We start from the raw sequence: 25,934 nt of genomic DNA, 5'->3' as shown, positions 1-25,934 counted from the left end.
TTTTAAATTCCTTTTTGTAGGATATCTAGTGTGTGTGATCTCTCTTTTTTATCCAGAATAAATACAGTGTATTTAAAGTCATGTATTTGCCTTGATAGACACCTAGGTATACTTTAACTTGACCTACATCAAACAATGTCCAATATCTCTTACGATAAGGATCTTAAAAGGACTTTTATTGATTACAATTTGATTCAATATGAATAGAGATCCTTCGCGCGTCACCATGATTGACAAGAAAATTATTTCTCGGGTTAGATAGGTCAAGATAAACTTATGTGTAGGTAAATTATATTATTATAAACGTCTCATGTCTGAAGTTAAGTCATTAAATAGCATTTATTAGTCCAACTGTCAATAGATAAATTGTTTGGATAAGGATATACGTATAATATTCTACATTTAATTACTTTTTAATTTCGCTAAAAGTGTTGATAATCGCAGCCCACTGAAGACTGAACAGTCGACCGACAGTCGACAATTGATCCGATGTCAAATCGGAAAGATTTCAATCAAATCAGTCAGTCTGATACCGGCTAAGTGCCATTCATCTTCACACTGATTTATGAGCCCGAACAAACTATCGGCCGACTAAAAGTTTGTAGTGTGCTTATAATGTCACAAGGACTTTTAATATCTAGTATTTATTTGTTACTAAATAATTATGAGAGAACCAGTAACCGTTGCAACTATGATAGACATATTTATTTGTATTATTACTGAACAATTAATTACATAGTAGTAGCCTGATTCTTGAATGAGCTCGAACGCAAATTGTATGTTATTACACTTATTAGTTCTTGTAGAGCCGAAGTAGTTGTCAACCCATAGCTGGAAGAAAAACCAGGTTTGCACGCAAGTCATCTTTATACATATAAAAGGAGCTTACTATTTATAAACTTTTGTATCTATCTTATTTTAGGTACACACTATACAAAAACTTCGTCAAGAGTCGAAATTTGCGATGGTTTATCTTCCTATTGGTTATTCTACCTTTTTTTCTCCTAATTCGAATTAGGATACAAACCATGTATAATAAACAAACTTTATGAGGGTTTTAATACAGCGACATCTAAACTGAATTCTAAATATCAAGGTCACAAAAACCACACATAAGTCTCTACTGCTATACATAGATGGCATTAAACTAAAAGTATTAGGTACATATGCTGCAATTTAAAAGTAATTTGGATGATGGTATTTATGTACAGGTGCAAAAGTGCAAAAGGAGTATTTGAAGAAAAGTTTGTCAAAAGTGATATTTCCTCTAACAATAATTAAAGTAGTCTTTGGAATTCTCCACCAAAATCTTTCTTAATCTTTTGGTGAATTAAAATTTTTTACTAACTGCTATTATTTAGGGGAAAACGTTTGCGTTTCTTAGCTCTTGGCTAGTTTTTTGCCACATTTACGGGCTGGTGCCAAGTAAATGTAGCATGTGTGGTGTGTTTGGTGTGGGGTTATTTCATTTTCGTCCAATTGCATGAATTTTCTAACAATTCAACAGGTGTTTAGTATTGCGGCTTTTTGAAGTTGGATATAAATGGAGTCTTTAAGGTCTATTAACTTGAGGCTATGGTGGAGGTGATTGGGTATAACACCCGTGGTGGAGACGACTATGGGAACTACGTAAACTTTATCTTGCCTCCAGATTCTGGTTACTTCTTCTTTGATTATTATACTATTATTAAGTCAATAAAGCAAAAGAGGTCATTGAATGTTGTACTAAAAATAAATACAATCTTTGAACACGACAAAATACAGACAAATGAATTGACAATGTAACATAAAACAAATTAAAAAAAAAAACTTTCCTATCGTCTCTCACTAAGCCACAGTAAAAAAAAATGTAGAGTGCACATCGTAGGACGGAAATGTAGAGCGTGAATTCACAAACAAGCAACGGAAAAAACAAAACACTTCTCATAAAACCACTTAACTAATGAATTTAATCATCTCCAAAAATACACTAAAACAGCCCTAATTACCAATAACAATAACTGCATTAACAGGCGAACTAATAACCGCATTCATTGGCACGACAAACAAACAAAAGATAACGAATACTTCGGCGATAATTTGTGACCCCTGGTCGGGAACACGGGATACGGCCATTCATCGCTCAGTCAGTGTAGCTCCGTCACCGATATGTGGTTACATAAACTTGTGTTCCTCTCCATATTCCTTGCGGTTTCTGCTCAAGGTGTGTTTATTGTGAATTTTATCTGTTTTGTGTTTAATTTCTTTATTCTTAACAGTTATATGAGTATCTTTATCTTCTAATGTGGTAGTGAGCTATATTGTGTCATTTTTTCTTGTGTTATGTTTTTTTCTCAGTTTTCGTCATTGTTTTTATGATCGTAATATCGTATGATGTGCTTTATCAATATGTTATTTAGACTCTACTATTACTTGGTTAAAATATAGATTATGGTGTTTGATAAGTTAAAACAAGCGACACGTGTATTTGTAACATGAGTCGCACGCAAATCGTTTGCTAAGCCTTTATTAGATTCACTTATGCATACTTAGTTGCATAGTATGATAATGTATAACTTGTAGAAAGGTTTCTATACTACTGTTATCATTGACTATCATGTTGTTGATGAATAACTTCGCTAGTTTAAGTGATCCAGATATCATTGAAATGGTAATAAAAGTGAATTTCTCCCTGTATAGCATTCCTAGTGAAATAAAACAATTAAGAGAAAAGATGTCAACCAAATATCTAATTTTACAAACATAAATTCCAGATGACACAGAAGAGGACACGAGTGATACCGTGAAGCTAGCTGAAGGAGAGCAGAAGCTCAGTGAGAACATTCTAGCAATGATCGAGCACTTCAAGCAGCCAGACCCGGTCGGTCTACCGGGAGCCGAGATCCCTGACCCCTACCCCGTGCCCGACATGAAACAATCCCTCTCGTTCGGAACCCTCAACTTTAAGAACACAGCTGTACACGGCATCAGCAAGTTCCGCATCTTGTATGTGGACGCCGAAATTGGAGCAATGGAGGTAAATAAATTAATTGATAACTTATTCTTGGACCTTCTTATCGTAGTAAACAATGTATTTCTAGCCTTGACTTGTTTAAAATATTTGTTAGTGAGGCCAATTGTTGCATCTGCCGATCGCAGGATGCGTACACGTATAATGAGTTATGAATGCTATTCTCAATGAAAAGCCTGCTATAATGGAGCAGAATAATTTAAGAACAAGACTTAGAATAGAATAGAATAGAATATTTGTATAATTAGAACTTATGAATCTTAGGAGCACATCAGAGAATAAAATGTTTAATTCGACATTAATTACCTAACATTCTTATATGTTTCAGGTCCACGCAGGAATGACTATAGATGTTTTACAAGCTCGCGGAAACTATACTCTGTCAACCTGGTTGAACAGAGCACAAGGACCTTTCACAGTTAATGTCACTGGCCTGAAGGTCACTGCGAAAGCCAACCTTGGCGTAGAACGAGATGGAAAACTTCGTGCTCAAGACATCGTCATAGACCTAGGCTTTAACACAATCTCCGTTAACTTTGAAAACTTGGGATTCTTCGGTGGAATGTTTCAAGGAATTATCAATACAATTGGCAATTTCCTCTTTGACTCAATCAAACCTTTCGTACTAAAAGAAGCCTACACTAAGGTCAGAGCTGAAATTAACTCCAAACTTGATGAAGTCGCTGGTGACATGCAATTCCCTAACTCTATTTCCCCACTTGACATGGTGATCATTGATGTCCGAAAGAAAGTCCGTGACATGCAACTGGATCCTTACCGAATCAAAGACTACAATGCCACTGTAAGCGTATTCACTGTCTCCTTAGCAAATACTTGGCTTACTGGAATATCATCTTTCCAAAGAGTTGGCAACATAACTTTGAAAATGGAAAATAATACAGCTGTTGCAGACTTCGAAATTGGAACACAAAAACTTGAAGGAGCAACTCAGTGGGACATATCAGCAGTAGGTGGATTGGTGTCAAGAGCTGGAACTGCATCATTTTCAGTGGAATATATCAGTGCTAGAGTAATTTTAGCACAACCACTGGACACCAGAAAAAAGCCAATATTTAGGGACATAGATCTCGAGATCGGTAACATTCAAGTTCGGTGCAATGGCGCCGGTACTATTGATTATGTCCTTGAATTCACAGTAAATGTTTTACCAAATCTGCTGAGGTACCAGATTATGGACGCTTTAGAAGGTCCTCTAAGAGAACGGGTACAACAAGAGCTAGATAAGCTCAACGTCGAGGAGATAATTAAGCAAGAACTGCCAAAACTAGATGAAATGCAGGGAACAGGGTTCAAGTTATCAGATCTCAAGGAGTCGGTGTCAAATAAGAAGCCATATGATGAAGATGAATTCTTTAACTTCTAATATCCCAAAGACTTCGTATTTGAATTTGCTATTCTACTTATTTATTGAATAAATTAGTTAATACGTCTCACCTTTATTTTATTACTTCACCTTCAACTTCTATTATGTTTTCGGCCCACTGGGATTATTTCGTCATCATGCTTCCGCGACTGGGTTCTTGTATTATGTCACTGATGATCAGGAGGACCCATACAGAACATTACATAATTTGTCATCACTAGACCAGATTTAACAGAAATCATAACATAGCAAGAGTTCAACAGTCCCGTTTCAATTTGCAGAAGTATTGATTTTCAAATTACGCCATCTATGAAATCAGCAAAAGATTACATCGTCATAACTCACAGCGACATAAGAAACATGATTGGGAACCAGTTTGTGTCCACATTAACAGATGGCGTTGATATCAGCAAACTTGAAAACCAAATTTGAAAGCAACCATAAGAGCCCCTTCACACTAGGTAGTAAATTTTGCCATGAGTATACACTCGGTTTGGTGATCTATCGCGCGTACACCCTCATATTTGAACTTCATCGAACCAGTAGTCGCTAGTTATCAAGGTTCCCAGATGCAATTTATATGGGTCGATCATTCAAAATGTCGGAACAAAAATTTATCTATTTCGAAAACACTTTATCGCGTTAAAACTAAAATTTACACGAAAATACTTAATATTCCCTAGAATTGATTCGAACAGCAGGGTTTGTACAGCTACTAGAGCCAATGCATATAAAACTCAATCCACTTGTAACTTGATCGAAGACTTGTAAGCAACTCCGTCTTCTCAGGATAATGTTGCTGACTACATACCTACATTATCCTCAGAAACACAACTAAGCAAGTATTAATCTAACGAATTCTCTCATGGCACACACTTGGATCTCCCGTTTGACACAGCAGGAAATCCTTGGCATTACTTACTTGTTGATAATGTCAATTCACTGATAAATCGTGACCCCTGACTCCAAACTCAGAGTTCTAACTGAACATTATTTGGTTCCTTTTAGTCATAATTTATACTATTAGCTGTGAGGATGTGGTTCCATAAAATATTACTGTTTTCTGTGTTCGTCTGTGTTTTGACACAAGGTGTGTACAGTGCATCCAAATATTGATTTGTTATGTTTAGTTTTGTGTTTTGAGACTAATTAAAGTCTTCGCAGTTTCCATAATATTTGGTTACAACGCCCTTGTCGAAGTTTTGTCGTGTGTGAACAGGGTGATGAGTCAATATTAGATTTTGACGCGTATTTATTTCACGTTGTTAACGTTAATGTTCGTGACGTCAAGACGGATAAGTAAAGGATCGGGATAAACATTATTTGCAATGTTGTACTAAAGCATGTTCTGAAGTGCTAATTGAGAGTTTAAGATGTTAGTTTAGGTTTTTTGAAACTTTTGAGGTACCAGACTTTTTAAAAAAGCTTTGTAACATAAATTCATCAAACCGTCACCATAAAGTTTTCATTTTTACGCAGTGCCAGAAAAATATACAAGACTAAGCTAGGTGCAATTAATCTATGCGGCTATTAGTCATAACATCACAATCACCTTGTCAAGTGGGTACAATATCATATGCGTAACACGTTTCTATCTTCCATTCATCTGCGTCTGCCGTATACTCCGGCTTATCTTTCGATGACACGAATGCTCTGAATACACATTTACCGTTTAAAACAATGATTTCAGAGGAATCAGACGAAGTGGCAACAGATTTCGCGCTGGCATTGGCTCCATTGGGAGAGAAGAAGATGAGTGAGAACATACTGCTTATATTGGATCACTTTAAGCAAGCTGACCCGGTCGGGTTGCCAGGCGACGTGATCCCGGATCCATGCCCCGTGGCTGATATGAAGCAGTCCTTGTCAGTGGGCACGCTGTACCTGACGAATACGTCAGTTTATGGAATCAGCAAGCTTCGCATCTTGCATGTGAACGCGGAAATTGAAGATTTGGCGGTAAATATGGGATTATTGTATCATAGTAGAACAATTTTTCAAAATTATGTTTGCCTACACAGTCTTTTGTTAATTATCTTGTACTCTTGTAATCTCCCCTTTATCGTAACATTATATTCTATCTACATCCATCGAAGAGACGTGTTTAGAAATAAGCATTACTTCTGTAATTGATTCACTTACTTCTATATTTCTCCCATGTGTCTTCTACTAAAACTGTAAGAAATAAATTACTAACCCATAAAATTTATGATTCCAGGTGGAAGCATCATTCAGCATAGATGTCCTACAGGGCCGAGGCAACTACTCGATATCTTCATGGTTCGGATCGTCCAAGGGACCGTTCACCGTCGACATACACGGCTTACATGTAGTCACTCAGGCCAATGTCGGCGTGGAACGCGACGGAAAACTTCGAGCACAGAACATCGCCTTAGCTCCCAGTTTCAACACTATCTCCATGAACTTCGAAAACCTGGGCTTCCTCGGAGGAATGCTGCAGAGTTTCATCAACACTGGGGGAGCTGCCCTCTTTGATTCCAGTTTACCAACGATCCTCAAGGAAGTCTATCCTAAGATCAGGGCTGAAATCAACACCAAACTGGAGGAAGTAGCGGGTGATTTGCAGTTTCCTAATTCAATTTCTCCTTTAGACATGGTCCTTATTGATGTCAGACATAGAGTGAGTGATATGAAGCTGGATCCGTACAGGGTTAAGGATTACAACACTACCATGAGCGTATTCACAATCTCCTTGTTAAATACCTGGATTCTAGGAGTATCGTCCTTCCAGAGAGAGGGTAATATTACTTTGAGGTTGGAAAACAATACGGCTGTGGCTGATTTTGAAATTGGTACACAGAAGCTCGAAGGTAGGACTCAGTGGGATATCTCAGCCATAGGTGGTATGGTGTCTAAGGCAGGCGCTGCAGCATTCTCAGTAGAATACATAAGTGCCAGAATAATCCTTGCACAACCGCTTGATACGAGAAAAACTCCTGTGTTCAGGGATATAGACTTTGATATTGGGAACATCCAAGTTCGGATGGATGGGGCTGGCACCATAGACTACGTCGTCGAATTTTTAGTTAATGTAATCCCCAATTTATTGAGGTATCAGATCATGGATGCTTTGGAGGGACCTCTTAAAGAGAGAATACAGCAAGAATTAAACAAATTGAATGTAGATGAGCTGATTAAGGAGGAATTGCCTAAAATAGATGAAGTTCAGGCGTCTGGGTTCAAACTGTCAGCTCTCAGAGGCCCAGTGGTAGTCAATACAACGTATGATGAAGATGATTTCTTTAATTTTTAATCAGTGTTTGCTTAGATTATGTATCATTATGTATAATGTATTTAAATAGATGTTAATTGCGATGATTGTATTACTATGTATTTTCTGTGTACTTAATTAAGTATTCAGTGACACATCAAAAATGAATTTTGTTTTACCTACGTAGCCTACCGGGTGCCTACTTAATATTATATTCCTTTGTTTTAATATTGAATCATCAATTTGTTGTGAAGGATTTTTAAATAGAATTATATTTAATCAATTAGTTATGTTTGCCTTCTTCTTAATCCCAATGCTTAGATCGATCACACATTTGTATTTATAGCTACAAAACATTGCATTGCATTATTAATAGCACATGATACAAAATTGCACAAAAAGAATAATAACAAAAAAGCTTTATTTAGACTCAAACACTCACATAAAAAGATGACCGATATTATATTACCTAGTCACGAATGCACTCGGACCGGTAATAACGGTATCGAAATTCGATTCGGCTGTATCGAGAATCGTTTCGGAAAATCATTAAAGCGAAATATCGATTAGTTTAAAACGGCATGCAATCTGTATGTAATGTGTTTTTTGTGTACCGTTTCCCTGCCTACTGGCATATTTTATTTTATTTGGACATTTTTTAACGAAAGATGGCAGGGTTTAAAATGTCAATGCGCGATTAGGTTTTTACCAAATTATATCAAGGGCTGATTGTTATGCGTAATGGGAAATTATATTAATAAAATTATGCTGTCGAGCTTTCTGAATATCAACTATTTATTTGACGTACTTGGCGTACTACTTTTTTTACGTTTGTGTCTAATAATTTCTCAGAATTCTGACGTCAGATATGAACCTTAATCGAATAACAATAAACTACGCATCGATACTGAAGAGGTCAACATTCCCACAGGTTCTCATTAATATTCAGGACTCCATATGTACTTACATCGCTTACGTATTAAGAAGTCATAAAAAACGAATCTTAATCTTTCTGTCTTTTTTTCAACCTTCCCATGGCTTTAATTATTCGTAATATAAAGTTTGGGCATAAAATACATTGATTGTCGATTGAAATTCCTGCCGCATAAAATAAGGAGCTAAATGTAGCCATAATGTTAGAGTTCAGTGACAGTAAGAAGGCCAGCTCTCTTTGGTGACAATCTCACGCAAAATGCGTAATTCATTCCAGGTGTCTAAAACTTTATTAACCTAGTGTTAGCTACACTAGGTTAATAAAGTTTTGAATCATAATGGAATTTTATACGTAAACTAGCTTTCGCCCGCGGTTTCACCCCCTCGTCCCGTAGCCGGATGGTGACAAAAACCACCCTAAAACTTTCTCCCGGGTCTAAGTTACCTCCCTTCTAATTTTCAGCCAAATCGGTTAAGCCGTTTTCATGTTATGTCGTGACAACGGAAAGCGGGTTTCATTTCTATATTTAACTAGCTTTCGCCCGCGGTTCCAACCGCGTCCCGTAGCCGGATGGTGACAAAAACCATCCTAAAACCTTCTCCCGGGTCTAAGTTACCTCCCCTCTAATTTTCAGCCAAATCGGCCATGCCGTCTTCATGGTATGTCGTGACAACGGAAAGCGGGTTTCATTTTTATATATATAGATATATAGATTATATTTAGACACACGGCAGTGTGTCCGCCAAGTTCGAGCAAAAAAAGCGACACACCGGCCGCGGGTTATATAACACGAACCATTTCGGGCCAAATTCGACACCCCTGTAACTCAAAATCTATTTTATTTACGCATATCAAATTTCTAGTATCTGTTGTGACCCCCTCACTTATCTAAAATACAAAATTTCATTAATATACCTATTGTAGGTCTTGAGATATTGACGTCAGAAAATCGCTATTTTTACTGTACACTCTCTGACTGACTAACTGACTGACTCACTCATCAAAAACCTAGACCACTTCCAATGGTCGTATTGACTTGAAAGGAGATGGCCAAAAAAAAACCCAGAGTCGACAGAAACTTCATATGTATGGTTGGATTCAGTATAATGTGCAGATTACAAAAAGTATTTCATATCATCTAAAAACCATGGGGTTCTCTTTTTACAAGGTTTTTTCGATGAAGATTTTAGTGCTAAAAAAGCTTAACTTTTCTGTTTGCTGTTCATTAGAAATTGTGCATAGGGTAAAAACTTTACACTTAGGTGTATGTCTGTTAGCACTATACACGAGTGAAGGTTTAGAGCTGACCAGATGATGGAGAATAGAGAAGATCAAGGGAACTCGGCAATGGTAAATATTAACTACCTCATGTTTGGGCTTATATTATTCGCATTGACGAGAACTATTCACTAATGCGAATATAATGACTAAACAACTAAAAATAACTCTTTTTTTACTTTTAATTTTATTTTTAAATTAACCTTTGCCAGTTCAGAAGTTTACACATAACAGGGAAACCTCTTCATGTAGGTAAGGTCGGTACTTAGTCGTAGGTATCTGGAGTGGTTCATGTCAATAGTGCAATGGGTGGGGGTCAAACTCAAGACCTTTTAATTACCAGGCAAACTCTGTAACTATGGTGATGTTACTATTCGCATGTATAATGTTAGTATACCTTGTTTTTTATGGTCCTTTATGTAAATAATCTTTGAAATCCACATAAATTCAACATAACCTATATTTGTGAAAATATGATATAGCTCCTATACCCCATGGATTTCAGACTGGAATTTTTGGCACCATCAAAGGTCTATCATAATGAACCCATTGGTACCCATTTCGTTGCTGTCGATTCTGGGTTTTTTTACTATGAAAATTTGGCCATCTCCTTTGGCATGGAGGTAGGTCTTTATGTCAAGGTAAAGGGAAAAATCTGAAAATGGCCAAGTGTGAGTCGGTTTCAAAATAATGAAGGTGTTTTATACTCGGTGTAAATTTATACCCCTAAGGAACTAAAACGAACTAAATTTATCTATATTTATATAATATATCTTCGAATGGTCGTACCGATCTGAAATTCGTTACAAAGGTTTGTATTTAGTCAAAGTAAAGTAAAAATCTGAAAACGGCCAAGTGTGAATCACTTTCGAAAATAACGAATGTGTAACTTTAATCCACGAACATAATATATGATAACATGTCATGTCAGTCAGTTGGGAAATCTAGTCCATTTAGTTAATCTAGTTCATTTCTTTGTAAGAAACATAGTGCATATTAAAAAATCTGAAAGATAGTATAAATTAGACATTTCTTTAAATAATTTCATCATAAGAAAAAAATAAAATAAACAACCTTACAAAAATAAATGAAATCCCACCCAAAACAAAAATGTGAAAGACTGCCAAGTTCGATAATATGGGAATGCTTCGCCTATAAAAGAAGTGAGATCTGAATAAGTACCAAGTTCCATACACAAACCTCAGTTAAAAATAGTTACTTTTTAATGATGTTACTTGGCAAGTTTTAATAGAAAATTAAATACTTGATTCATTGCGTTTAGTAGGTTTATAACAAGGTGAGTGAATACTTGCCAAGTAACATCATTAAAAAGTAACTGTTTTTAACTGAGGTATGTGTATGGAACTTGGTACTTATTCAGATCTCACTTCTTTTATAGGCGAAGCATTCCCATATTATCGAACTTGGCAGTCTTTCACATTTTTGTTTTGGGTGGGATTGAATTTTAACTGACGACTTTAAGGAGACCGAAGAACTATTTGTTTAATGAATATTATAGTAAGCCATATGATACACATATGACTAAGCTGCAGGAAAAAAAAAGATTCCTAAATTTCACGCAAATTAATTAGCTTATATTCAGACTGTAACGGAAAACTGATTATTGTATAGAGTATTCAAGTGTACATAAGTTTTGAATAAATTAAAGCAATACAAACAATTAACATTAGATCACTATACAAAAAACAAAAGAAAGTGAAATGTGAGAAATACAATGAAATGTTTAGTCACAAACATTTGAACGAGACAAAAGAAAAATTAAAAAACCGCATCCGCAAAAATGTGTAGAAAACCTGCGGTCAACGCATCTTGTGTCTTGAGGAGGTTCGACACGACACCATTGCTCCCGCCGAGGCATCACGCGCCGGACGCTTGCCGGCTTTCAGAAAAAAAAAGCGAATTTGTCGATTCCAAAAATTCAAATTAGGAATTCAAAAGCGAATCGGAAAATTTAGTTGTAATTTTTAAAGATGGCGAATTATCAAGTGTTATTATTATTGTTCGCTGTTGTGATCGCTTCGGGAGCTTCAAATACACGTAAGTACTAAAAGAAAGTAGACGGACGAGTGTTACTTTTTGTGTCATTTCATTTTACTCACTTGGTTGGTGCTATATTGTTTGTTTTTCAGGAAAATTACTTTATGCACAATTTTAACTGACTTGGTTTTGACAACTATCGAAAGATGCACTGAAAGCTTTTTGAACTTTTACTTAGGTTTTTTATGTATTCCTACAAAACCGTTGCTGTGAGATTTTTCAATCATAATTTATTGTTAGGAATATTCTTGCAAATCTACATAATTTTTATTCACAGTGTCGTAAAAAATGTATACTTACCAAATATTTCTGCGTGTATTCTAATTATTTAAAATTATCTTAGTAAAGATTATGAGAGAGAAAACCCATTTCATACCGGTTTTATGCGTTAATACATTTTCAACCTCCTTAGAGGTCAAAAACATAATATGCAAATGCCAATTGTATCGGGGAAATTGGACTAACAGTCATAACATAGCACGTGCAATATATTAAATAGGTTGTAACAGTAAACATAAACAATGTAAGTACATAGTTTATCAAATTGAGGAAAACAACTTTCGCAATATTTAACCTGTGAATAGGTCTTATATCTATAAAATAAAAACCTTTGACTTTGTCAAGGAAATCACGTTCCTAACAAGCTATTACGTACCTCACTAGTTTAATAAAATTCCTATTTAATTTTAGACTTAAAAACTCATGGAATTTTGATAACTAGACTTTGTTGTTTTGACCATTCTGCTACGTGTTTTCATTTAAGTAGTACGTAATTTTACCTATTGTAATTGAGCCTAAAATAATCCATGCATAACCCATATATGGGAATTATTGTCATAACCGGGATATTTTTGGCGAAACCAAAAAAAAATTCAGGCACCAAATTATCCAGCTTATTTTCTCCATAAGCCATTTACACAAATACAACAAAAAATTCCAGTGTTTAAATTGGTTAATTCAGGTTACGGGCTGATTCAGGGGTAATCATGGACTATAGAAACCCCAAGCATAACTCATGATTAACTTACGTGCCACAAAAGCAACAATTCAAGCAACTGCACATTGACTTTCTCGCCCTTTGGTGCGGTATGAAAACAAATATTTGGTCCTGGTAGTGAACATAAAAAATATCAAGTATGATTACCAAGTGGCTATTAATGTTTACATTTACTTATAAAATTAACAGTGTACATAACGAGAAAGTCGAAACACTTTCACTTGCACCATATTCATGCGAATCCTGCTGGCATCGCCACAAAGAAATGTTAAATTTTGTCCTTTTAAAACTTGTTGCATGCTTGAAATTCATTTTAGAACAGTGTTGATTATCTAGAACACTAGGATTTTCCCTGAAAAGTAGGTTTTCATGCAGTCAGTGTTTTTGAACATATAGGCAAAAAAAAAATACTTTTGCACACGAATATCGCTCAACTACTTACAATGTAAGTTTCAAATTAATTTGTAATGGATATGTTCTACAACCAAACATGCATAATTTTCAAAATGTATGAATTTTATGCTAATGATTTCCATCTTCAATTCACGGTTAAACTATAAATTACCGTAACAAGCACAAATCCTGAAAATCTTGGACTACATGAGCAAGGTCAATGATTTGTTTATTTACCCTGTTATGAAACATATTCTACATAAGAGTCAGGTTTTATAGAACAGTGACCGGGTTTTCTTTATTGTGATTGGTAACTTTGATTAGTGTAACTCACTTACCTCAGGCTAAAATGTTTTAAGTAAGTCTCAAAGAATAATGTCCATAAAGCACCATGACATAATATTCCAACAACAATCATGACGATAATAAGAGCACAAATGATTCATTACGTAAAGCAGTCGTTAAGCACGGAAGCCTAGGAAAGTAGGAGAAATGTTTAATGCTGGTTGAGTAATCGGGACGCCATGACACTAAGACGCAATGCTCATACTAATTTCCACGACGACAGCCTTGCAGGTTAGGATGGCAAACTACACTTTTAATATAAACTGGATATTTATTAATTTTGGATATAAAAAAATAATTAAATTGCGTTAAATAATTACTAGGCTGCCTGAGTCAGTTCTATTGACGTCCTTTTTTTGAGGTGGAAAATCATCCAGACCTGAGAGTTTCAGACTTTTACTGTCAAAATTCCTTCTGCAGTCCTTTGTTTACCAAGGCCGCGGTAGCTCTATCGATCACATACTGAAAAAAAAAAATAATAACTATTTAATATTTTGGAAAAACATTATTTCTGTATTTTCATAGGATTTAGTTATTTACTAATTGGTGTTTTCATTCCTAAAAGTAAATTTTACACAAAACACGGTTGCTATCGATAATAAAATTAAATTCGGATTTTCGATTGAAATATGAAAATCTGTCGGCTACAAAGAGGCCGATTGATTAGTCAATATTTTTATTTATAATTAAAATTAACACACAAAGCTATTTATTGTCTATCTGAGTATCTATAAATTATCATATAATGAGTATTATACAATTACAATTGTAATGATTATATAGTAGTCCTTTGATCAACATTGTCGCTTCCTTTGTCTTATGTTGATTCTACTTCATCAGAACAATTGTTGGAAGTACATACAAAAGATCGAATGGTTCCAACACATGTTTTGATACCTTACGTATATGAAAATCATTCATAAAATTATAAATATTTTATTATTATCTAAGAAGTCTCCTCTACAATCAGAAGGTGAAGAAAGCATGTCCAAAAAAAGTAAATGCCTTAGATTCATAATTGGAGGTATATGTCATCTCCATAAGCAGCAATATGTCTTCAGAACAAAAAAATCCTAAATCAAGATTAAACCTATCCCCTGCGTGAGATACAAAACTTGCCATCCTCGTCATCGTTTTACCTAAATTACAGTCTTATACATTACATCATCAATCATCGTAATTATTAAAGAAGTCTGTAATTTAATAATTACAGACTTCTTTTTAGGGTTCCGTACCTCGAAAGGAAAAAACGGAACCCTTATAGGATCACTTTGTTGTCCGTCTGTCTGTCTGTCTGTCTGTCTGTCTGTCTGTCTGTCTGTCTGTCAAGACCCTTTATCTTAAGAACGCGTGGACGTATCAAGCTGAAATTCACATGAAATACTCGGGTCTATTGCCCCTTTAGGCTGTGAAAATATCAAGCTTCTAAGCTAAGCCAATCAAAAGATACAACCGATTATGTCGATATTTTCAACAAATTCTCGACACTCGCAAAGGAATCAAAACCTACAGGGTACTTCCCGTAAACTCAGAATCTTGAAATTTGGCATGAAGCATTGTTATATAATGCAAATATAGGAAAAATTGCGAAAATCTCATTTTTTTTGTTGTATAATATAATAAAAATATTTTAATAAAATGAAACTTACTACCTTATTTCTCACGAACGAATAAAGGTACCAAATTGAAATTTATACCAAATACTTAGGTCTATTGTCCCTTTAAGCAATGAAAAAATCAAACTTCTAAGTTAACGCGATCAAAAGATACAGTAGTTTTACCAACACCTTAGACGAATTTCCGTCACACGCTAGGGAATCAAAACCTACAAGGTACTTCCCGTGAACTCAGAATCTTAAAATTCGGCACGAAGCAACGTTATATAGTACAGATAAAGGAAAAATTGCGAAAATGATAAATTTGAAGTTACATAAAATATTAAAATATTATTTTTGCTTACATGACATAAAATATTTTTTTAATAATTATAAACTTACTACCTACCCTTTTTCACATGAACGCGTAGAGATATTAAAGTTTTGAATAAAAAGTGAAATTCATATCAAACACTTCTTAAATATAATGGCCTCTAAACTGTGAAAAATTTTAAATCATTCAAAGGTCATTGGGCACCTTAGTATGAAAACCATACCCACGGCGGATACGAACGAAATATAGCACAGTATAATGATAAAGGCTCTGATTTACTATGGCATTAGTCGCATCAATGTGAACCATGGGAATCTAGAGAAAATCAGGTGTAAACATCAAATATTTTCCTCATTTCAATGGGGAATTTAAACGACCAAGTTTGACGGATTTGAGAAATCATTTCTTTGTAGTGAAAGAGTATACTCGCCGTTTATTTCCATTGTCATCAGGTCAGGATCTGATGATGGAAATCCTGACAAATCGAGGGCAACTATCAGAAATTGTAGGCATGCATAGGATTAAAACTTGATTCTCAGATGTATGTCTGGTGATACTATCAAACAGTGAAGGTTTAGAGCTTATCTGATGATGGAGACGTGAGAAAGTCGAGAGCACTCGGTATGTTTTAGTTACGTCGTGTTTGGGCTTATATTATTCGTATTGACGAGAACTTTTCACAAAAGTTAAAAATAAAAACTTTTTACAAAAAAAAACAACTTCTAAAACAACAAGAAAACTATTTATATGCATCGGTCTAGATCTCGGTGGTTAAATAAATATAGATGCATCCTCTAGACACCGACTTCTAGACCGATGCACCTAACATCTTTAAAAATATTAACTACTTTGACTCTCACGAAATTACCATAACTATGATTGTTCTAAACTGAACGGTTGGCGCGAAACTCACTTTTTATCTATACAGCATTTGTACGGAACCCTCGGTGCGCGAGTCCGACTCGCACTTGGCCGGTTTATTTCTAATATGCAATAGCTTTCAACTTCAATTGAAAATAAAGTTTCAAAACTACTAAGTATGTGATCATAATTTTTCTAATTTTAACATTACTGCGATTATTATGATAAATTGCTCAACAAACACTTAGAAATAATTTCGTATGTATCTCGTTAACGCACTTGAATGCTTGTCGACATATTCCTAAAATGATGACACTCGCTAAATTCATTGCTTAACTGTCGAAACGCAAATTGCTATAGCCGTTGCTTGAATTTCGACAAAAACTGTGCTTGAGTGGCTAATCTGATATTGGTGTGCGTTAATCTTGGATGTCTCATCTTTCTTGCGAAAGGAAATAACCACTACAGTAATTGAATTGAACAAGATTGGAGATACACAAATTCGTTCCCATTAAATCTGCGGGAACCGTTCGTACTAGGTAGTTTGCTTGCTCTCATATATGAATATGTTTACGTTATAAAAACGCACTCAATTTTATGAAAAAGTTTTTCAAATTAATCATTGCCCCATGTTAAATTACCCATTATTATTACTGCGAAAAAGGCAATGCAATAAATATAACGTAATGTAAAAACCCATGAATGTACCATGGTTTTATTTTCAACATTTATCTCAAGAATTAATTTCCATGTCTGCTAGATTTATCGCAAAAAATTAATTCAAGCGACGGCTGGAATAAAATAACCATAAACGGTTGAATTTATACCAGCATTTGTGCATAAATATCTTTTAACGTGCCATTAATAAGGAGCATACTTTTAGCATAAAACACGGGGTAATTAACGAATGTCATTTACTTGCAACGTTTATATTCGTCCTAAATGAATAAGTACACATTTTTGTCCTTGCCAGTTATATAATCAAATGTATGTAGCATTGAGATTTAATGCCTTAGTATTAGTGCTAACATACATTAGGTTTGAACACGCAAAGAAATAATCTTAGGCTACAATTGGGGTCAGTGTACCTACTCCGTCCGTTCAGTCTCCTAAACGGGTATTAGTAGTATTTGTCCTAGTTCTTGAGAAGTTTGCACCTTGACCTTTAATTGGTTGCCAAGTTAAACTACATACATACGTAGTTGAGGTAGAGAATTTATCCTTTTTGCCATATTGAGCGAAGTAGTCTTTAATTAAAACCTTTTGAGCAATTTTATTAACTGTGAGTTATTTTAAAAAAAAAATGTTTAGATTCGTTTAAAAATATTCCAATTCCATTTAAAATGAACTTGAGACTCCGCATCACCCCACGACCATACGCATAATACATTAGCAGCAGCCTCCCAATAAAAACAAATAAAATGTACCATCAAAGGTAACCGTAAATGGTTTTTGCGAGATCGAGTTTCGCGGACAAGGTCCCGCGGCGGGTCAATGACCCGGCAGGTGCAACAACGTCCGTTACTTCACAACCAGTTAAAAAACTTCATTTTGTCTGACACGTTCTGCCTCAGGCTATAGGCCCTTCTTCGGATTATTATAGTTTAGACGCACTTACAAAATCATGTTGCGATAGTTTCTTTTTGTTGATAATAATCTTGAAGACGTTGCATTTCGTATTTTCATGGTTGCAGGCTGATGATGAAACTTACTCGTATGTACCTACTGATACTAATCTTTAATATGGGTGAATGTTCAAGGACATCGATGGCCAGAATCGTAGATCAACACTTAATTAGGGGAGGGTGCAATAATAATTAGGGGCGGTCCACGTTCAGCTGTGGCAATAAAACTTCAATTACCTGTATCATGTTTGAAAATAACTTGAAAAATATATATATTTTTTTTCATTTAAATAGAAAGGGTTCTAGAAACAGCAATGCATTTGGCAAATATTAATTGTAGTAGGTGCTTTGTACATTTTTGTGTTTTGATTCACACACTGACTAGTAAGATGCATTTTATATTCGTACTGCCAAGGATGGAGGACATCTAAGTAGACTTATTAATAGACACTACAAATAATGATGAAGTGAAAGTAGCAACAATATTAGACTTTCATTTGTTTGTTTGACTCACTTCAACTATTCACAGTTATATTGGACTTTGGTTTATTAACACCTAACGATAACCCGAATTAGCGAAGACAAAAAAGGTTATTTTGCTTAAGGAAAATTAATAAGCTTTGACTGCTACACCAAAATGTCTTCTTGTGTTGTATTAATTATGCAAAAACCACGCATAACTAAAGTATATATGATGATTTATCTTGTATGTTTAATACATAACTGCCCACATAATTACTTCTCATACAATTCTTAATACAACAGTTATACGTCATCCAACAATGATAACTGATTGCATTGTCATTTATCTCTCATTCATCTCATTAATAGAAAGCTGATGAATAGCTACATCTGTCAGACAGACTCAAAAGAAAGAAATGGCTTATTCTGTCCACTATCTAACATATCCGCAGTTATCAAACGGTCACTCATCATTAACCTCTTCAGAAAAACACGAACAAAGACCTTCTTGGAATACGAACTTGGCTAAAACATTGTTAATCACACGATCGCTCCCAAGGCTTCATAGAAGTCTGCATTGTGTATCTATCAGTTCCTATCCTATTGTTTTCACCAAGTGAATGCCAGAACCGTTAGACGGTGCCAATAGCATACTAATATCTTCGCCTTATAACTAACGAAAGCCTGATTAACATAACAGCTGACTAATAAAATAACGTGAAACATTATTTATGGAATGTTCTTTGATTACCGTTGCTGAATCAGTGGCTGACTAATTAATTAAAAGCTGGTTTAGATTAACAAAGAAACAGCCCGATATGGGATAACAACGGGGAGCCTCTCCTGATTTTCTTGTGGTATACTTTGCACTTGGTTTACTTTCAGAAAATGATACTTTTTAAAGCTATTCAGGTTTTTTTATCTATTTATTAATTATATTATTTATTACCCTTCACATAGCTCTTCTAAATAATGTTTTTTCCTTTATTCAGATATATTCGGCGGTCGGTGTTCCCGACGGGATCCCAACGTAGACGCTTGCTTACTCCGCAGTTTCAACTCACTCATCGAGTACATGAAGGGCGGAGCACCCGAACTAGGAATTGAAGAGGTAATATACATACGTACTTCATTTCACGACTGTTCTAAGATATTTAGGAGAATACGAAGAATAATTAAGGTGATTTAAAGTTGTAATAGTTTGCAAAAACTGAGTGTAAAATTAAGAAAACCTTTATCGGAACACTCACTGTATCGAAAGCTTGTGTAAAATCCACTGTTTCTTAAATTCTAGTCAGAGCCTATCGTGATCGATGAGCTGTCAATCGCTCTGGGAGGTGGGCCTGATGGCTACCGCGCCAGTTTCAAAGACATCCACGCGACAGGAGCCTCCAATATGACCATCACTAATGTCAGGTAAAGCTTCTCGATGTCTTATAGAAAAAGTTCTATTCAATTTTGGTAACTGGCCTGAGCTATTTTACAGTCAGTAAGAGAACCTCTTTTTAAAAATTGTTAATCTGGATTTTAATTTTAATGAATTATTAAGGCATTTGTCCTATTGGAAGCCAAAGCTTGGGATCTGTGGCACTCTACCACGCACTAGTGTAATTGATTATTTCTTCTATTGAAAGCCTACAATATTTCCGCTATCTCACCATCAACTCCAAAGCGATCTCTATTTACTCAGCCGTTTACTATTTGTTCCAAGATACAATGTTCTTCTAGTTGTTTGTATATATTGTCACGTTCGACACATAGGTTCTCTTAAGTAAACTGTTTACCGTAAAAATAATGTGTCGATAAAAAGTTACGCCATCCACGCCTCATGTCATATTGTCATGCAATTCCTTACATAAGAACCGTTCCCACATGAAAAACTTAACAAAGAGCGCAACCAATTATACTAATTATTTGTGTTTTTGCAACACTATTGTTACAACGTGAATTATGACTGACCATCTTTCCCTTAGCATCATTATCATTGGGTAATTTCTTATCTTTTTCACTTGCCTTTCTTAAATACAGTCAACTCTTGCACTTCAAACTCTTAAAGCTTCCTCATTTTTAATGAAATAGATCAGTCGACATTCATATTAACATCTACCATTCTAACTTCCTTGAAAGCTATGTAGGTTGCCAAAATAAATTCCAAGTAAACCGCTTTGAGTCACCGTTGTTTTGTAGCGCTAGCAAACATTGTGAGTGACAATATTGGAATGTTAGGAAATGAAAATATTAATTTAATATATTCTAACCACGTACGTCTACATGTCCATACAAGTTTTAAAACCGGGGTCGAAGGGGACAAAGACATAGCGACTCATAAAGCAAATAAAGCGGACAGGGTTAACGCATTCAGATTTGAAAAAGATCTCCAACAATGAGGTTAAATGCCTTGTTAGTACTCAAGGTTTTGAGATAACTATGCCGGTGAATATGTTATGCTATTTAAGTAATCTCGTAAAAATAAAGCGAATGGAAAACACTTTACCTTCGGTATTCAAGTCCAATTTATCAATAGGTAATCCGTTGCATTCCAATGATTCGATCGATGATCCAAAGACCGTTTACATATAAACACGGAACGATGTTCCTAAAGCAAATATTTAGGAAGGAGGATCATTATTGGTGCTGTTTTTCTGCCTCTTCGTTTACTTACAATAATGTACTGCTATTTACTCTCCGGCTGCTAATGTGTTTTTCTCATCAATGTCGTTTTTCTTGTGTTTTGATTCACCTTCATGCTGCTTTTAATGCACGTTTCACCATACGCATTCAGAATTCCATCAGTTTGATAGTTTGTGATGTTTAATTAATTACTCTAGTCGTAAATAGCCTCTTGAGAACTATAAAATTTTTACTCTGACACTAAACTCACTCATGATACAAAGCATAAGTTAAATGTTGTCGACGAGTCAGCAGTTTGCTGAAAAATTAATCAGGACCTCAAGAGTAAAGATACAGCTTGTCCAAAAGACCTATCTCACGAATTACAGATAAATAAATTACTCATCATCATTCTCCTGACCTTATCCCATTTTTTTTGCGCCGCTCCTCATCTTTTTACCCATTGTCATGCAGCATATGGTGCCTGCCGCCTGCCTGACACTAACCATCTTTAAGATGCTATTGAGTTGGATTACCCACTTCCTTGCGGGTAAACCAGTGTACTGGTGGCACTAGGCATAAATCCCATAGTTGCCTCGTAGGTCACCTTTATGGGTAAACTAGACAGGTCCTATACAGATCAGAGACCCTCTATGAAAAATAACTAACAAGCCATTGTATCTCAGGTCGGACCTCGAGACGCACCAGTTCCAGCTGACGCTGTGGGGGCCGCACATCAGCGCCCGCGCGCGCTACCGCTCCTCCGGCGTGCTGCTGCTCGTGCGGGCTTCAGGAGGCGGCGAGTACTGGGGGGAATACGGTGAGTTTCTAGAATGTTCTTTTACTTATCACTAGTTTAATATATAGATGTTCGGGTAAGGTATGAGTCCTCTAATGTAGACAACTATTTGTTCGTGGCTCTTCTATCTCCTTTTCGTAATAACTAAAGGTGTTCATAAAACCGCAAATCTGCATAGCAATTGAATAGTTTTAGAAGGTTGGATATCATTTTCGTGAGCAACATCAATTTTATTATAACTGATCATCACAGAATGCCCTCTACTTTTATGAGCTGATAAAACATGACCCCTTGTAGATTTTTAATAGCAATTGCGAAATTTGGCGGCATTTGCCACCCGACCAAGAAAAAATCTTGTGTCTTAAATCATATTGAACAGGTTTTAGAACCTAGAACAAAGACATGATTATCTTCAATTTATATCACTAAAAGTTAATTTATCCACAAATATTTGTCATTTCTCCACAGAGGGTGTGAAGGCTAAGGTATATTTCCGCGGAGAGCCGTTCACCCGCGACGGCCGCACCTACCTCAAGCTGCAGCAGTTGAAGCTCGACTTCTCCGTCAAGGACATACAGATGGGAGTCGAGAACTTGCAGAACAGCAACGCTGTGTTAGGTGAGGAAAGATTAATTTTATTATAACTTTTAATGGCAGCTAAAATACTGCAATCTCCATTATACCACATTAAGATTTTTTTTATTAAGAAAGTTAATTGGGTCAAGACAGGATGTGGATAGATCTTGTGGAATTATAGGCTAATGTCCCAACACTGATGAAGAATCCTATCTATTGGGAAAGGTTATTTCGCCACCTTCCACCTTCTGGAGTTTTTATTGTAATATTTTGATATTGGAAAACTCTATGCAAAATTATTTTCATCAAATACATCTTTGCTGTTTTCAACTACATCAACGTCGCTAAACCCTCAAAACGCAGCAGCCTTTTTTCGAAAGCAGAGTTAAAGTGTAAAGTAAATTACATTTTTCCTAAACCACAAACACCCAATTAACACTATAATCATTTAACTGCCAACAGAGGCAGCCCTGAACCTGTTCATCAACACCAACGCCCAGGAGTTGCTGAAGGAGATGAAGCCGGAGCTGAAGAGAGACCTGGCGGAGAAGATGTCGCGCTTCCTCGACAACATACTGCAGAAGATACCCTATGACGACTGGATCGTAGACTAGAATAGCAATAAAGGTTAATTGTTAAAGTAAGGAAAAGAGATAGGGTCGGTTTTCATCATTTAAAAAAATCCTAAACGAGATTTCAAAAATTTTCAAAAAAGCAGAAAAGTCAAGGAAAAATATCTAAGACTTTGGAACTTTTCACAGTACCCCAGTGAGGTAGAAATTTACTAAAACTATACTCTATGTAGATGATATATTTTGGTGCTAAAATGACAAACTACACCAGTCCTTCTGTTTCTAAGAAGAATCCAAGAATGACATATCTTGCTTCTTTCAATATAATAATAATTTAGTTCATAGAGAATTACACACACCGGTGGTTGATACTTTTATTATGATAGAAAATACACATCTTTTTGCAAAAAGTATTTTCTATGATAATAATCGTAAAATGTAGATATTAAGCTATTTATTTAGAGCTCCTGGTAGGATAAGAATAAATTCGACCGTTATGGATGACTACTGTATTATTAATTTACATTAATTTGTACAACTGTAATAAAGAATTTAATTTAAAATGTTTGTTGTTCTTAACCCTTATGAAAATCCCATATGGCCTCCATAAAAACAGAAAAAAATATTTAAATTCTGAAAAGGAAAAACTGACTAAACTTATGACTCTATATTTATGGTATCAACGGGTGGCAGAAGTGCGAGAGAGCTATGGGACGCATACTTGAATTTATATGCTCAGAAAGGACAATGGGCAGATTGGTATACCCCACCAATAGCAATGTCATATATATCATTGGATAGGCCTTTTTATGTAGAACAATATTTACTATGACAGCTTTGCTGAAATGTTTGTCCGTTCTGAGATATAGATCAAAAACTGTGCAAAAGTTAGAACTAAGTAATCTATTGATAACTCAAGTTTTTAAAGGAAAATCTAAGAACTACTAAGTGTAAGTCTTGTATGAAAGAAAATCAGATTACAGTATTGATTAGCATCAGTTTTAAGATTGTTTGTAATCTATATCTCAGAACGGACAAACAATAGAACAAAGCTGTCATAGTAAATGTTGTACCAGTTAAAAAGACCTATCCAATGATATGTATGACTTTCCTATTGGTGCGGTTTCTCACTACGCCCAACATCCAGTTGGTACAATAAAAGGTTGAAATGCTACATAATAGTAACAATTATGGATCCTAACGGGCACAGTAGTACTTACAAGACTTAAAGTTATTAGTACTTAGATTTTCCTTTAAAAACTTGAGGTATCAATAGATTACTTAGTTCTAACTTTAGCACAGTTTTTGATCTATATCTCAGAACGGACAAACATTTCAGCAAAGCTGTTATAGTAAATCTTGTCCTACATAAAAAGGCCTATCCAATGATATATATGACATTCCTATTGGTGGGGTATACCAGGTCCCATATATTTGTGCCCATTGTCCTTTGTTGCGAGCCACCATTAAGTTCGGATAGATCTAATCTTGGGTGAATGAATACCAAAAAGGGAGAAATACCCGGTAAAACCGTAAAAGAATGATATGTAGACAGACAATGCTAAAAAAATTTTATGATAGCTGGGAAACGCGAAACTCGTTCAAAGGATTGCTAGACTTGATTTTCTAATTTAGATATTACACCACTATCCATCTACCGAAAACGCTCAGTAACTGATTTCCCAAGTTAGCGACTCAACTTAACGCAGCATAACAAATGCTAGAACAAGTTTCAAGTAAGAATACAGATGGCGCTTTCATAAAGAAACAGCACATACGTATAAAGTGGGAAGGCAGGGGAGTTCGGATCCTGGACCATCCATATCCATCTTACTTGCCCAACAGAAAAAAATATGTATCAAATATGTATAAAAATATTACATAAATACAATACAACCAAACATATCTTTTTATTTGAAGGCAAATACTTAGAGTAACCTGAGCAGACCTGGATTGGCCCATAAGAAAACTAGCTGCTTAGGGCAACAAGGGACCAAAAAACTGCTCTCAAACGTCCATTTTACAATTTAAAAATCGCATTTCTTTTTCAAATTAAAAATTATACCTACAAACACTATAGCTTACCTTTCTGTGTTTTCGTCTTGAGTTTACAAAACATGGGAAAAGTCGCACTTTTACTTAATTTTTGTTTTGGGTCCTGAAACTGTATTTGCCTCTGTTTTTGCATTTGCTTTCTTACAAAAGATTGCGCTCACGCACTTCGTAGTTCAGGATTGGGGGCTCAAAGGAAAAGATTGCTTAGGGCCCGGGCATCAAGTTACCTTAATCCGGATATAAGAACTGTACATTATGAATGAATGATTTAATTGGTAAGAGCTCTGTTTTTTTACCTCGTGGACAGGTGTAGCACCCTAGCTATTGATTTTATATGAGCCCAGGCAAAAAGTGAAACTACAATTCTAATCTCTAATTTTGTGAGATTGAATAAAATCTGTGAAATATCAAACAATCAAGATAACGATTGCAACAGATTTTCTTCCTGTCATGAAGGCAATGCATCACATATGGGTATAGCTCATTTGTCTGAGCATTAGTTACACAAGAACCTCCGTAACAGTAACATATATAGTTACTACATTGTACTATATGTATGCATCTGTTTATTATACGCTATAGAAGATAGTATTGTGCCATATCTTACGTCATGTAGCCTGAGGAGTGAGGCGTCAAAGGAAACACTTGCATACATGTTGGATATGTTCGAGGAATTAGGTAGATATGCTTTGCGAATTACGAAGAAATTACAATTAATCTTAAGTATGCGGGCCCTTAGTAGCTTATGTAGCCATAGTGGTTTTATTTTATGTAGAAGTTTTATTTGATTATCAAGTTACTAATAATAGCCGAA

The 25,934-nt window shown here is 35.4% G+C and overlaps 3 protein-coding genes across 4 annotated transcripts; all 3 read left to right on the top strand.

The window, feature by feature from the left end:
• Positions 1-2,058: 2,058 nt before the first annotated feature.
• LOC124644787 lies at positions 2,059-4,461 on the top strand. Its single transcript, XM_047184334.1, has 3 exons — positions 2,059-2,203; positions 2,754-3,016; positions 3,339-4,461. Exons 1-3 carry the CDS (start codon positions 2,149-2,151, stop codon positions 4,392-4,394), a joined length of 1,374 nt encoding a protein of 457 aa, XP_047040290.1. The 5' UTR covers positions 2,059-2,148; the 3' UTR covers positions 4,395-4,461.
• A 910-nt stretch (positions 4,462-5,371) lies between these two features.
• On the top strand, positions 5,372-7,916 carry LOC124644774. Of its 2 annotated transcripts, none has more exons than XM_047184311.1 (3): positions 5,372-5,484; positions 6,085-6,353; positions 6,613-7,916. In XM_047184311.1, the coding sequence occupies exons 1-3, from the start codon at positions 5,430-5,432 to the stop codon at positions 7,666-7,668; spliced, it is 1,380 nt and encodes a 459-aa protein (XP_047040267.1). In that variant the 5' UTR covers positions 5,372-5,429; the 3' UTR covers positions 7,669-7,916. The 2 variants fall into 2 exon arrangements, with proteins under 2 accessions (XP_047040267.1, XP_047040276.1); XM_047184320.1 differs by lacking the exon at positions 5,372-5,484 and adding an exon at positions 5,737-5,798.
• A 3,758-nt stretch (positions 7,917-11,674) lies between these two features.
• Positions 11,675-23,628, top strand: LOC124644802 (protein takeout). The gene is made up of 6 exons (XM_047184391.1): positions 11,675-11,896; positions 19,501-19,619; positions 19,803-19,924; positions 21,805-21,938; positions 22,386-22,535; positions 22,956-23,628. The coding sequence occupies exons 1-6, from the start codon at positions 11,830-11,832 to the stop codon at positions 23,105-23,107; spliced, it is 744 nt and encodes a 247-aa protein (XP_047040347.1). The 5' UTR covers positions 11,675-11,829; the 3' UTR covers positions 23,108-23,628.
• The last annotated feature ends 2,306 nt before the right edge of the window (positions 23,629-25,934 follow it).

This window comes from Helicoverpa zea, chromosome 2 (genome assembly GCF_022581195.2).
Source record: "Helicoverpa zea isolate HzStark_Cry1AcR chromosome 2, ilHelZeax1.1, whole genome shotgun sequence".
NCBI lineage: Eukaryota > Metazoa > Arthropoda > Insecta > Lepidoptera > Noctuidae > Helicoverpa > Helicoverpa zea.
The sequence above is the reverse complement of the archived record's forward strand: the minus strand, read 5'-3'. Positions and strand labels throughout refer to the sequence as shown.